The sequence below is a fragment of the Galeopterus variegatus genome, unplaced genomic scaffold (assembly GCF_000696425.1).
Source record: "Galeopterus variegatus unplaced genomic scaffold, G_variegatus-3.0.2 Scaffold164, whole genome shotgun sequence".
Classification (NCBI taxonomy): Eukaryota; Metazoa; Chordata; class Mammalia; order Dermoptera; family Cynocephalidae; genus Galeopterus; species Galeopterus variegatus.
Genome location: NW_007726275.1, coordinates 606,295 through 618,982, shown reverse-complemented (window position 1 = coordinate 618,982; position 12,688 = coordinate 606,295). Strand labels below are relative to the sequence as shown.

At 56.6% G+C, this 12,688-nt stretch overlaps 1 protein-coding gene across 1 annotated transcript; it reads left to right on the top strand.

The window, feature by feature from the left end:
• Positions 1-5,039: 5,039 nt before the first annotated feature.
• On the top strand, positions 5,040-9,276 carry LOC103610505 (uroplakin-3b-like protein). Its single transcript, XM_008594662.1, has 6 exons — positions 5,040-5,136; positions 6,319-6,471; positions 6,660-6,879; positions 7,492-7,568; positions 8,015-8,135; positions 9,008-9,276. The coding sequence occupies exons 1-6, from the start codon at positions 5,040-5,042 to the stop codon at positions 9,114-9,116; spliced, it is 777 nt and encodes a 258-aa protein (XP_008592884.1). The 3' UTR covers positions 9,117-9,276.
• Positions 9,277-12,688: the final 3,412 nt, after the last annotated feature.

Below are 12,688 nucleotides of genomic sequence, written 5' to 3'. Positions count from 1 at the left end.
GGGGGTGTGGTCTGTGTGACCAATAGAACTCAGGAGAAATGATGGTAGGTCACTTCTGAGGCTGGGTCATAAAACACATGTGGCTCCTGCTGCTTTGTCTTTTGGATCACAAGCTCTGAGGGAAGCCAGCTGCCAGGTCATGTGGACACTCAGACAGCCCTGTGGAGAGGTCCATGTGGAGAAGGACTGAGACCTCCTGCCAGGAGCCATGTGCATGAGTCATCTTAGAAATGGCTCCTCCAGCCCCAGCTGAGCCTTTGGATGATGGCTGCACCAGCTGACTCTTTGACTGTGACCTCATGAGAGACGCTGAGCCAGAATCACCCAGAAACTGCCCCCAGATTCCTGACCCTCAGAAATGCTGAGATTACAGATGTTTATTATTTTTAGCTGCCGGTTCTGGGGTGATTTGTTATGCAGCCATAGGTAACTGATACAAGGACATATAACAAACTGCTTGGTGGGGGAGGGGTGGGATGGAGATGGGGACAAAGAGAAGAAATAAACAAAAGCAGGGCCTCCTGCAGTGCAGTAATGAAGGGTACCATGACTGAGGAGTTCAATCAATCATTGGCTCCCATGCACGCCAAATTAACTCAGATCAAAAAACGGAAAAGGGAGAGGGTCCTGCGTGGGTATCAGGAGGCCTGGGCTCGAGTCCCAGCTCTGCCACGGACCTTCTGTGGGGCCACAGGAAGCTCCTCTCCCTGCTGAGGCCCAGTTTTCTCATCTGTATGATGAGATTAATCACGATGCCTGCCCCACCCACCTCTGGGAGCCTGGGATGATGAGTCGATGAGCAGGAACGTGCTTTCAAAAAGGAGAAGCAAGCTGTTCTCACGTCCTAAGGCTGCTTTCAGCTGCCTTTCAAAAGGGAGAGAGGAAGAAAAAGTATATTACCTATATGTGTGTGTGCACATACACACACATCTATAGATATACGGAGAGTGTAACATTATATATGTAATAACGTTATACATGTGAGAAGAGAGGATAGAGAGCAGATATAACAAAGTGTCAAATTGCTGAATCTGATGGGGCCTGTATATATAGTGTTCAATGTCCTGTTCTTTCTCCTTTTCTATAGGTACAAACGTTTCTGTAATAAAAAGTTGGGTAGATAAAGAAAGCCTTTCCAGGGCTCGGGCTGACCTGGACTTGCCGACAGGGCTCCCGTGGGACGCACCCATGTCTTCCTCTCTTCTAACCTTGTGCCTGTGTCTGGCACAGGAGGTCCTGCTCTCTCAGAGGCCCACAGAACTGCTTACAGTTCTGCCCATCTGACCTCTGTGTCCAGTGACCAGTGCTGATTGCTGGATGACCTGCCTGTGAAAGCCAGCAGGGTGACTGCCATGTGCTGAAGTGCCTGCTTTGTGGAGGGTCCTGCGTGAGATGCTAGGTCCCCAGTAAAGGCCAGTTCCCGCCTTCATGGAGCTTCCAGTGGAGGAGGGGACGGATGGCAGACGTGTGCAGGGGCGCACTGTTGTGACGACACGTTGGCTATGTTACGATGATTCCAATAGTCCTCCCTTACCCAAGGTCTCGCTTTCCACAGTTTCAGTTACCGTGGTCAGCTGCTGTCCAAACATGTTATTTTGAGAGAGAGAAAGAAAAAGCGAGAGAGGGCTAGCTGGTTAGCTCAGTTGCTCAGAGCACAATGTGAGAACACTGAAGTCACGGGCTCGGATCCCCATGCCAGCCGGCCACCAAAAAAAGGGGGGAGAGAGATCACATTCACCTAAATCTTATTACAGTATTTATTTTGTAATTGTTCCATCGCATTGTTAGTTATTGTTGTTAATCTCCTACTGTGACTAATTTATTTTATTATTATTATTTTTTTAAAAGATGACCGGTAAGGGGATCTTAACCCTTGGCTTGGTGTTGTCAGCACCACACTCACCCAGTGAGCGAACCGGCCATCCCTATATGGGATCCGAACCCGTGGCCTTGGTGTTATCGGCACCGCACTCTCCCGAGTGAGCCACGGGCCGGCCCCTACTGTGACTAATTTATAAACTAAACTTTATCATAGGTGTGTGTGTATAGGAAGAAAGTGTATAGAGGGTCTGGTACTATCCGTGGTTTCAAGTGTCCACAGGTGGCTCTTGGAATGCATCCTCCATGGACAAGGGGGGACTACTGTATAAGACAGAGGAGGCTGCCAGGTGCTAGGGAGTGCTGGAAGGGGTGGGCACCAAGGCCAACTGAGGGATGATTTCTAGTAGTGCCAACCCCAGGCTAGGACTGAAGGCTGAGAGTTAGCTGCACGTGGAAAGGCAGCCAGGGCCCTCCCGGCGCGCTGAGCCAAGGAGCAGAGCTGCAAAAGAACAGGACGTTTTCAGAGGTTGGCTTGGTGGCCTTTGGCTGAGGCTCCCTCCTAGCACACCAGAACTCTCCCGCCCTGCTCAGCCTCCCTTCAGCCCAGATCTCTTCTGCCTTTCCCTAAGCCTTTGCCTGGGTTTTGGCCCCTTGGGGCTGAGTCAGTCTCTGATAAAATTTTGTCATTTTAAAACTTGGAAAGTCTGAAACGTTCTGTTAGCATGTCCAAGTAAAGAGTTGGTCACAAAAAAACTACTGGGTAATTATGTAGTATTGATAGGAATATTTTATTTTTTTGAAGTTTACTGTAATACACAATAGGCACAGTTCAAGTATTTTGGGGAAGAAAAATTACGTATGTGGGTGGCCATCAGATAGCATGTAAATGTATTATACTGACCAGAGAATGTTTACAGCTGTTTTGAAATTAAAAAATAATAATAATAAATAAAAAAATAAAATCTACTCCCTAAAGGGGGTTGTTGGTGCTTAGCAAGAGCGGGCAGGGGTCTGCTGGACTTGGTAGTCACAGAGCCATTGGTGACCTTGAGGGCATTGTGGGATGGGAGCCACATGGCGCAAGGCCAGAATGCGTAGCAGGTGATAAGCAAGTGCAGACCACCTTCCAAGAACCTTGGCGGTGAAGAGTCGCCAAAGCCAGGTCAGAGAGAAAGATGGTGTCTCTCTCCTCTCCAGACCATGCCCCAGGCTTGGCTGGGGATGTGGGTTGTTGTGGCCACGAGTGCTGGAGAACCAGAAGAGGATTCTGAACTGTTGCCACGGGGCAGGACTCTGTGAGCACCTGCACAACCAGCTTTGGTCCTAATGTGTCCTGTGACATTGAAACCAGGCTGGAGGCGCTTGTGATCCATTCTTGCTGTGAGCAGCAGTTCTTCCCAGGGCCTGGAAACCACACTGGCTTGCTCTCTGCTAACTGCAGGCTTTGATGACACAGGGTGCCTGGGACCTATAATAATGACAATGGTCAGTGCTGTGGTGTGTATGTTGGTGTCCCCCCCAAATTCCTATGTTGAAACCTAACCCCCAAGGTAATAGTTTTAAGATGTGGAGACTCAGGGAGGTGATTAGGTCATGAGGGTGGAGCCCTCATGAATGGGATTAGTGTCCTTATAAAAGAGACCCCAGAGAGCTCCCTTGTCCCTCTACCATGTGAGGACACAGAAGGAACTGTCTATGAACCAGAAAGTGGGCCCTCACCAGACACCAAGTGTATCAGTCTTGATCTTGGACTTCCCAGCCTCTAGCACCATGAGAAATAAATTTCTGTTGTTTATTAGGCACTCAGTCTATGGGATTTTGTTATAGCAGTCCCAAAAGACTGAGGCAGTTAGCCTCCCACTGCCCCAGCACAGCCTGGACCCAGAGAGGGTGGATGGAACGTGGCTGCCCGGTCATTCCTGAGCAGCGGGGAGGACACCAGTCTGTATAAAGCACCACGGCAGCACTGAGAAAGGAGGGAGATTCTGTTTGGGGGTTGGGAAAACAGGCTGGAAAGAGTGTCTGGAGGACTTCACAGAGGAGGTGCTGTCTGAACTGGGTTTTGCAGTAGCAGCAGGAGTTCTCTCCTCGGGGAGGAGGGGATTCCAGGCAGGAGAACAGCACTTGCAAAGGCTCAGAGGTGTCAGGGAGCACTGCCTGCTCCCAGAGGGAAGCAGCAAGGAGTGAGGCAGCCTGATTGGGAGGACCTCGGACTTTAAGTATTTGGTGGCCAGTGATTCTCAACCTTTTCCCACCTCAATGTGCTTGAGATTTCTGGCCTAAACTGCTCATATCAGAAGTTCCTTCCAGAAGTTGTTCTGTGAGCTGGGGTGAATATGTGACATCTTCTCCATCCCCAGGGAACCGAGATATGTCCCCATCAGGGGGAGCCCCTCCTCACCCAGGAACGGAGGCCATGGGCAGAGACAGTCTGCTGGGGTTTCAGGAGAGACGCCTCCTGGCATAATCTGACTTTTAGAGGGTGGCACTGCCAGGTGTGCAGACTGGGCTGAGGGGCAGAGCTTCAAGCCAGCCACATGTGCTCCACCCACCTGCCCCATATGGCAACTTTCTGTCTCTGAGGAGCGACTGCCCTTTCCTGGTACAGAGACGAGGGAGGGCAATGACCAGGAACCCCTCCCGGGCCAGGCTGCAGGGGGACAGCGGGGCCACACAGGGAGTGCCGCAGAGCTGGCATCTGGGTGGGACCTAATCCCCGGCTCTGCCCTGCTGCCTGCCTGGGGGACCTCGGACAAGACTCCTTCCCTCTCTGCTTTATCTGGAAAGTGAGAGTAACTCCCTTTTGTACAGGGGGCTGCGAGGGACCTTCATTGCCAGGTTGGAGACTGCTTGGCTGAGGAGATGCCACAGGGCGGGCATGGCAGGATTGCCACTGGGGTAGCCTGGACCCCGGGGCAGCCTCCTCCTTCCTTGGCCCCTCCCTGGCCAGGCCCTCCTGGAGTGGGGAAAGGGTGTCCGGGCTTGTCTTGGCGGTAGCAGCCAATTGTTCTCTTCAGCTCTCCCTAGTGATGCCAGATCCATGGGGCCTGCAGGTTCTGCCCCCAAACCTGTCTGACCAGTTGTTTGGGAGGAGGGGGCACCCAGGAGGGGCAGTGGGAGGTGCCAGAAGCAGCTCCCCCCTAGCCCAGCACAGACGGCAGAGCCACTGCGGCTGTGGACGCTGCAGACAGGCAGCTGGACGACAGGCAGCCGGCAGGATGCTTGGCCTGGCCATGGGGCTTGGTGGAGGACGGTCCTGGCTGCTGATGCCACTCTTGCTGCTGCTGACCCATGTCCAGCCCAGGATGGGCCTGGGTGAGTGGGCTGGGGGGCTGGGGCAGAGTGCCCACTGGGTCTCAGGAGGACAGAGCCCACCTCCCCAGCTGCCTCCTGAGCCTCACCCATGGCTGGGGACTGGGACTTGGGTGGGTCAGGGGAGACAGCCCACCAAAAGCAGTCACACAGCAGACACCTGTCCCCCTCCCTGAGGTTCTAGTCTGCACCTTTAAAGTTGAGCTGAATCAAATGGAGGTGAATCACATCAAACTGAATAGGAAGGGGGGTTGCTGGAGACGCGCATAAGAGCCCCCTCATGTTTCTGCTCCTCCCCAGTGTGTGGGACTGCGGGAGAGGGGCACTGCAGTCTCGCTCCTGTCTTGGGGGGCTCAGGGAGGAGTTAGGGGGTCTAAACCCCCTGAGCAGCAAGGCTGGACACAGGCCATGTTGCCAATCCTGAGTCTCCTCTGGAATATGGACCAGAGCTGTTTGTTTCCCCACTTCCCCAGATGAGGCTGTGAGTTGCTGAGAGGGGGACAAGGTCCTGGGGTGAAGATGCCTCAGGGCCAGGGTTGGAGGTGGCAAAGAACTGGGTAGGGAGGAGAGGAATCCTAGACGCTGAGCCAGCCCTTGGCCCCAGAGCCCACGGCTGCCTCTGGATGCTTCATGGCTGCGCCTGGGGGTTCCGTGGACCCCCACCCCTCCCAAGCCGTTCATTCCTCCAATCAAGCAAACCAACCTGGACCATGTGGGTGGAGCTGTAGGGATTCAAATCAAGATCACTGCTCATGTCATGGGCAGAGTTCAGCCTAGGGTTTGGGCTGCCCCTAAATCCGAGTCTCACCCCAACAAGGCCCAGAACTGTGCCTGCAGCTGGTGGAGGGGCCTCATGTGCCTCCATCTGCCTGCCCTTCCCTGGGCCCTGCTGGTCTCTTGGAGACCCTAGTGACACTGGTGGGGCAGGGCAGGGCCGGATGGGCCTCACCTTGACAGTGTCCACACATAGTAGGCTCCCAAGAGAGGGGCAAGGGGCTGGACCCAGGCCACCCACCATGCCCCATGGGGTACAGAGTTGCCAGGGAGACTTCCTGATTAATACCTGACTTGACGATTAGATCTGTGTCTCCACCCTCAGACTGGGCTGGCGGAGACCAGTGCTGTTGGGGGCTTGGTTGCCCTGCTTAGCCTCTTCCCTCTGCCTTCCCCTGTCACCCACCTCAGAGCGCATCAGCTATGTGCCTCAGCTCTCAAGTGCCAGCCTGGCAGGGAAGATCACCCAGGCCACCTTCACGCTGGAGCAGCCCCGGGGCCCGTTCAATCATCTCAACATCTCCGACTTGGACCTCATCTGGCTGGTGGTGGCCCACAGCAATGGTGGGTGCTGCTGGGTCCAGGCGCTGGCTTTCCCTTGGTGAAATGGGCAGGCGGGCCTGAGAGGAGCGGCAGGTCGGAGGGGGGTTAGATGCTGCGGGGCCCATGGCCGGGGGGCTGTCAGGTCTGGTGGGATGCGGGTGGAGTCCTGACTGTGCAGTCCCCACTGTCTGACCTGTGGTACCCCTCAGCCACCCAGAAGTTCACTGACCCCCAGAATATAGAGGACATCCCCACCCCTGCCAGTTTCCTCCAGAGGGGTTACTACCTCACGCTGATGGCCAACCGAGCACGCTACCCGGGTGGCCAGGCCAGCAGCCAGCTCCGTGTCCTCCGCGTTGGCAACGATACCCACTGCTCCCCATTGACAAGGGGCTGCAACCACCCCCTGCCGGGCTCGGGCCCCTACAGGTGAGTGGCTTTGCCAGGCCCCAGCTGAGGTGGGGATGCTCCTGCTTGTGCCCAAACCTGAGCCTGGGGCATTTCCTGGGGGGTTCACTAGGTCCCACGCAGGGCACTTGGGTCCCCTGTTCTAGTTCTGCCAATGGGAGGATCAGGCAGGGAGCAGGGGCTGGGGAAGCCTTGGTGAATTACCTCAGAGGTCCCTCCCAACTCAAGTCCCAGGCCCAGTGTGCCATCTGGACCCTGTAGGTGGAGTCTCCTTATCCAGACAGGGTGTCCCCCTGGGTGGGGAACAAGACGCAGCCCCTGTGTCCCTCCCTAAGTGCTTGATTCCCCTGTATTCAGTGCTGGGAGATCTAATCCATTCCACGCACATTTCTCACATGAGGACACTGAGGCCCAGAGAGGATGAGGGATGCACCCAAGGTCACTCAGTTGGAAAACGTCACACCTAGATTCGAACCTTCTGTTTGGCTCCAAGGCTGTGCTTTTTAGCCCTTCTCTTGCTCCAGGTTGCTCTCTCCAGGCCCTGGGAGTCAAGAGGACAGACTGACAGGTACCAGGGCCTGAGGGTTTTGGAGCCAGGGGACCCCCATCTCCAATGCTGGGTCTCCTGTTCAGGGTGAAGTTCCTGGTGATGAGTGACAGGGGACCTGTGGCTGAGACAGAGTGGTCCAGTGAGATCCATCTGCAGCAAGGTATAGGGCCAGATAAGCAGGCCAAACACTAGAGCTGGGGCAGAGGGGCCCGGGGGCTCCTGAGGGCTGGGGGTGGGGGTAGGGGGAATAGGCCATCTGGTCAGAGGCTCCCTTACTATCTTTTTATTTTTATTTTTTTGTCCTTTTTTGAGACCAGCCGCACCGCGCTCAGCCAGTGAGCGCTGTGAGTGCACCGGTCATCCCTATATAGGATCTGAACCCGCGGCGGGAGCGCTGCTGTGCTCCCAGCACCGCACTCTCCCGAGTGCGCCACAGGCTCGGCCCCTTACTATCTTGCTGTCTGCAGTAGCCCCTCCCCCAGCCTGCTCCCCCACCCCGGCCTTGGGGGGAAGGTGATTGATCTGGAGGCTGCCCAAGGTCCCCATCTCAGGTCAAATAAAATCTCTTTTCCTGCCTGCCTGTGTGGACACCATCACACCCCCCAGCCCGGGCGTTCCGGGCTGCCCCAGGGCCCCAGAATGCAGGCACCGTGGTCATCATCGCCATCTTGTCGGTCCTGCTGGCTGTCCTCTTCTTTGCCCTCCTGGCTCTGCTCATACACACCTGGTAAGTGGATAGGGCTGAGACTTCCACGCCCCCTGGGAGGGCTCTGTCCCCTTCTCCTTCCTCTGGTCTCCCCAGCAGCAGCCCCTGGCCCAGCCTCTCAGTCCAGCTCCCCCTTGCTGCCCGGGCTGGAGTTGTTTTTCCCAAAGGCCAGGCAGGGCTGACAACGTATTGACAGGGTGGAGGGGCAGGTGCATTGACCCCTCCCGCACTTGTTCTTTCCTGCCCACGACCTGCCAGCTTTCCACTCTGACACCACCCCTCCCCCTGGTGGCAGCAGCCTGAATTGCAAGCGGGGGTGGGCAGTGGACCACCCAGGGAGCAGACACCCCATGGGGAGGTGAGGTGCTTCCAGGCCAAGCTCTGAGCGTTGCGCTAAGACTTCGTACAGAACTCAGGTGCTGCAGCCTGGCAGAGGGCAAGTGCCCACAAGAATTCCTAGAGGAAAGGGGAAAACTGGCCCCTGGTGGGATTTGAAAGGGAGAGTAGGCAGATCCAGGAAGCGGGGAGCAGGGAGGTGGGGAGGTGTGGGGGGTTCTGGGGCAGGAGGACTGTGGCAGCCAGGGAAGCCCAGGGGGCCTGGGTGTCCAGCTGAGAAACTGGGCTGCATCCTGCTGGCCCATGGGAGCCAGCTGCGAGTTTTGATTAGGGGAGACAGATAGACAATGTTTTAGAGGGATCCTGGGGTATGGGGCGATGACACAGGGCAGGGAGGGAGAAGCTGGGTTTTCAAGGTTTAGAGGAATAGCCTGGTTTCCTTTGGTTAATTCTGCCTGGCCAGTGGAGCCTCAATTTCCCCTATGCAATGGGTTCGAGCAGTGGCTGTGGGACCTTGATCAGACCCTTTCTCTCTCCCTCTCTCCTCTCCACCCAAGCTTGGACAGCTGCAGGAGCACTCCCATTTCACACCCTGGGGAGCCAGTGAGTGTGACAAGGTACACCACCCATCACACCTTCAATCCTCTAGTCGTAGGAGGCTCCTGAGAGGCTCCAGGGGGCCCCATCTGCTCCTCAGCCTCCTCCCTGGTCCAGGCTGCAGAACCTGGCCTGTGGCACTCCCTGAAGCTTTTGGAGCCCTAAGAGAGATTATTTCCAAATGAGGGTGGGAAGGGGTGTCCTTAGCCCAAAGCTTGAAATAAATGTCCCCAACGTCTCTCTGCCTTTCTGTGACATTGTACACCTGGGTGCTTTTCCTGCACCCCCACCCCCAGCTCCTTTGGGAGGTCCTCAGGGGGATGCAGGACCAGGGGTGAGGCTCGGGGACCCCAGCCAGCTAAGTCACCTGGAGCAGGACCAGCCTCCTTCCAGCCACAACGTCCCTATCTGTAAAATGAGGATGGTTAACATGGGCCCCCTGGGCCACAATGAGGCTAAACCGAGGTGAACATGCCTTGTAAGCTGTGAAGACTGTGGGTCTGTGAGGGGTGCTCACCCTGCCATGCCCAGCCAGCCCCCTTTACCCAGAGGCCCCGGGGCTGCATGCCCGGCACTCGTTGTCTGTCCCACCCCAGCACCCTCCCATGGCCCCTCTCTGCAGCTTCCTTTCCTCCTGGCTGGAGGGCTTAGAGCCATCTGCCACCCCTTCCTCCGGTTCCTCTCTGGAGGTGCAGCCTCTAAACTTCCCACCCACCCCGTCCACACTTCTGGGTGGGGCGGCCCATGCTGGGGCAGGAATTGTGTATGAAGCTGTGGACTCAGCCCCAAGCAGACCCCAGCCCCAAAGCTAATCTGCCATGTACAGAGAGAGGGACTGTTGGAGGCTTCAGAGGTTTCCTGGGGTGGTGTGGCTTTAGAGCAGCAGCAGGACACCTGTGCCAGGTGAGCATCACATTGGAAGGATGCCTGGGCAGAAGCAACCACGTGTTGCTGGTGGGCAGGTTGGGAGCAGCTAGAGCAGAGGGACGTGGGTGAGGGATGGAGGGGAGGCCAGCAGACACCCCGTGCCACATAGAGGGGCCTCACCTCTGGGGCAGGAGGTCGGGGAGAGAGGATGCTGGCTGGGTTCCCAGATGCCTGCCTCTGGGAGGTGCAAACAGCTCTAACTGGCTTACTAGCCGGAGCGGGCACATCCGGCTCCTGCTGTGGGGAAAATGCTCAAGTGACTATGGGGGGACCAGGCTGGGAGAGACAGGGAGGGGAACAGACAGACCTCCAACCTCTGCCAAGTTAAGCCTGGGCCTCTCCATTGCCTTTTCAGAACAGTTCTGAGCCCTGACCCTGGGGCTGGGTGACCCTCGACGGGTCATTTACCCTCTCTGGGCCTCAGTTTCCCCTTATGTCAAACTGAGTGTCCTCTAAGACCCTGCACTCCACAAACCATCACCCACGCCCTGTATGGGTCAGGCCAGCAGGAAACAGATGGCACGTTGTCTCACAGCACAATTGAGAATGTTTACAAAGGTGTGGGCGGATTTAGGTGGATGAATGAGAGAAGGTGGCTGAGGACTGGCAGTAATGGGGCCGCAGGCACTCCTGGACCTGAGGGCTGACAGGAGGGAGGGAGTGGTGTTTCCAGAGCCAGGAAACAGTAGCCAGGGGCAGGGTCCGCCTGCTGGGAGCAGAGCTGCAGGTAAAGGGACGAGGCCACTGCAGGGACTGGGGGAATGAGTGCCCTCCACTGTCCTCCTGCCCTCTGATCGCATGCTGGCCACGCCTAAGCAGAAGCCAGAGGGTGGGGGGTCTGAGCGTGTGGTCCCTGGAGGTCAGCCTCCTGGGCACAGAGCAGGACAGAGAAGGATAAGCATGGACTGAGGGTCTACAGCCCCCCACAGGACACATGCACCACTTTCTATGACAGACATGGCCTGGCCACAAAGACTTACGCCACCTCCTTGGGACCTGCCCCATGCTCGGCCCAGAGCCCAACCTCAGGGGCTGGTGGACAGCTGGGCACGGTGTGGAGGGATTCTCCCCCAGCCCAAGTTCCTGATGGAGATCCTAGCCATGCCAGGGCTGGCTTCTCTGGGCTTTTCTGAAGCCTGGGAGTCCAGGACTGGCTGGAAGGAAAGTCCTGAGCCAGAACACCTGGCCCCTTAAAGCCACTGGATATATTCCCTATGGAGCATGAGGGGTAGAGTCATGCAGGGCAGTGCTCAGGGAGGGTCACCATCGGGGCCGCAGCCCTGGCACCCTTCCTGACCCACCCTGGACCTCTGTTGTCTCACCCATGAAAAGGATGGATGAGATGATCAGGAAGCTCCTGTCCAGCTCTGGCTCTTGGGTCACTCAGTCCCTCCCTGTTCATTTATCCATTCATTTTTCTTACTCATTCATTCCCACACTCAGCAAACAGTCACTGCCTTCAGCCAGCCATGCTGGGTGCTGAGACATGTCGTCCCAGCCTTCGAGGCCACCCTGCCTTGGTGGCAGCTGGACATGCACCGAGACCACAGAGGGCCCTCGTGGGACAGAGAGGCACACCCTACTGGGTGCTGAGACATGTCGTCCCAGCCTTCGAGGCCACCCTGCCTTGGTGGCAGCTGGACAAGCACCGAGACCACAGAGGGCCCTCGTGGGACAGAGAGGCACACCCTACTGGCCATGCTGGTGGGTCCATCCCTCTGGGGGCTGCCAGGAGAAGGGGCACAAGGCATAGCCTGGAAGGACAGGAAAGAAGCCAACAGGCGGAGGGTGTGCAGGGCATCGTGGGGCAGACACAGAGCCTGGAGGGTCCACTGGGCACATCCGCGGGGTGGCAGGGGCTGGTGGGGTGACATTGGCTCCCTCCCACTGACCTCAAGGTGTGGCCGCACAGACCACTCAGCACTTCAACTCTCAGGGGGACAAACATGGGAAAATAGATTTGGGGATAATGATTTTGAGCCAGGGAATGATGTAAAATGTACCATGTGTCACCTGATATCAGCCTGATAAACGGACAGGTGGATGGGGAATGGGGGACCTGGTGTCTCTCTCGCTGCCTCTTTCTGTCCCTCTCTGTCTTTCTCTTTGTGTCCCCTCTCCTATATTTCTCACTCTGTCCCTGGTCTCTATTTTTAATTCTGACAAGCCATGGGAACTCATCTCACTGCCTGGGGGGAAGCTGTCTGAGCTGGTCCAGAGATGGGCACGACCGTTTCCCAATAAACAGAAGATAAAATGAGAAACCTGGCTTCTGTTCCAGGTTTGAGCCCAGGGGGAAGGGGCAAAATGGAGCAGAAAGAAGAGAGAAAGAATGGGTGTCAGGGACAGAAACAATTCATGGCCTGTCCCCCCAAACTGGTGGATACAGAGCAGGGGTTACCCCAGGAGCCTCCTCCCCCACTGGCCCCAGCTGCTCCTCCGGACACCCAGCTGTCCCCTGCAGCAGGAGCCCAGGTGCCCTGAATGGACCGCTGTGGGAAACTGGGCAACTCGTTCTTCTGGTTTACATAGTGTCTAAGTTGTCCCTTGGTATCCATGGGCAATTGGTTCCAGGACACTCGCAGATACCCAAATCTGTGGATGCTCAAGTCCCGTATATAAAATGGAGCAGTAGGGCTGCCAAAGCAGTGGTGGCTCCATTTCTCCAAAAAGAGCCTTCTGGGGCCGGCCCGGTGGCGCACTCGGTAGAGTGT

What these genes read in the sequence shown, in the direction of transcription:
- LOC103610505 (XM_008594662.1), top strand. Translation starts at nt 5,040, where the DNA reads ATGCTTGGCCTGGCCATGGGGCTTGGTGGAGGACGGTCCTGGCTGCTG. An exon ending in CCAGCCCAGGATGGGCCTGG is followed by an intron (nt 5,137 to 6,318) that starts GTGAGTGGGCTG and finishes CACCCACCTCAG; the next exon opens with AGCGCATCAGCTATGTGCCT. An exon ending in CCGGGCTCGGGCCCCTACAG is followed by an intron (nt 6,880 to 7,491) that starts GTGAGTGGCTTT and finishes TCTCCTGTTCAG; the next exon opens with GGTGAAGTTCCTGGTGATGA.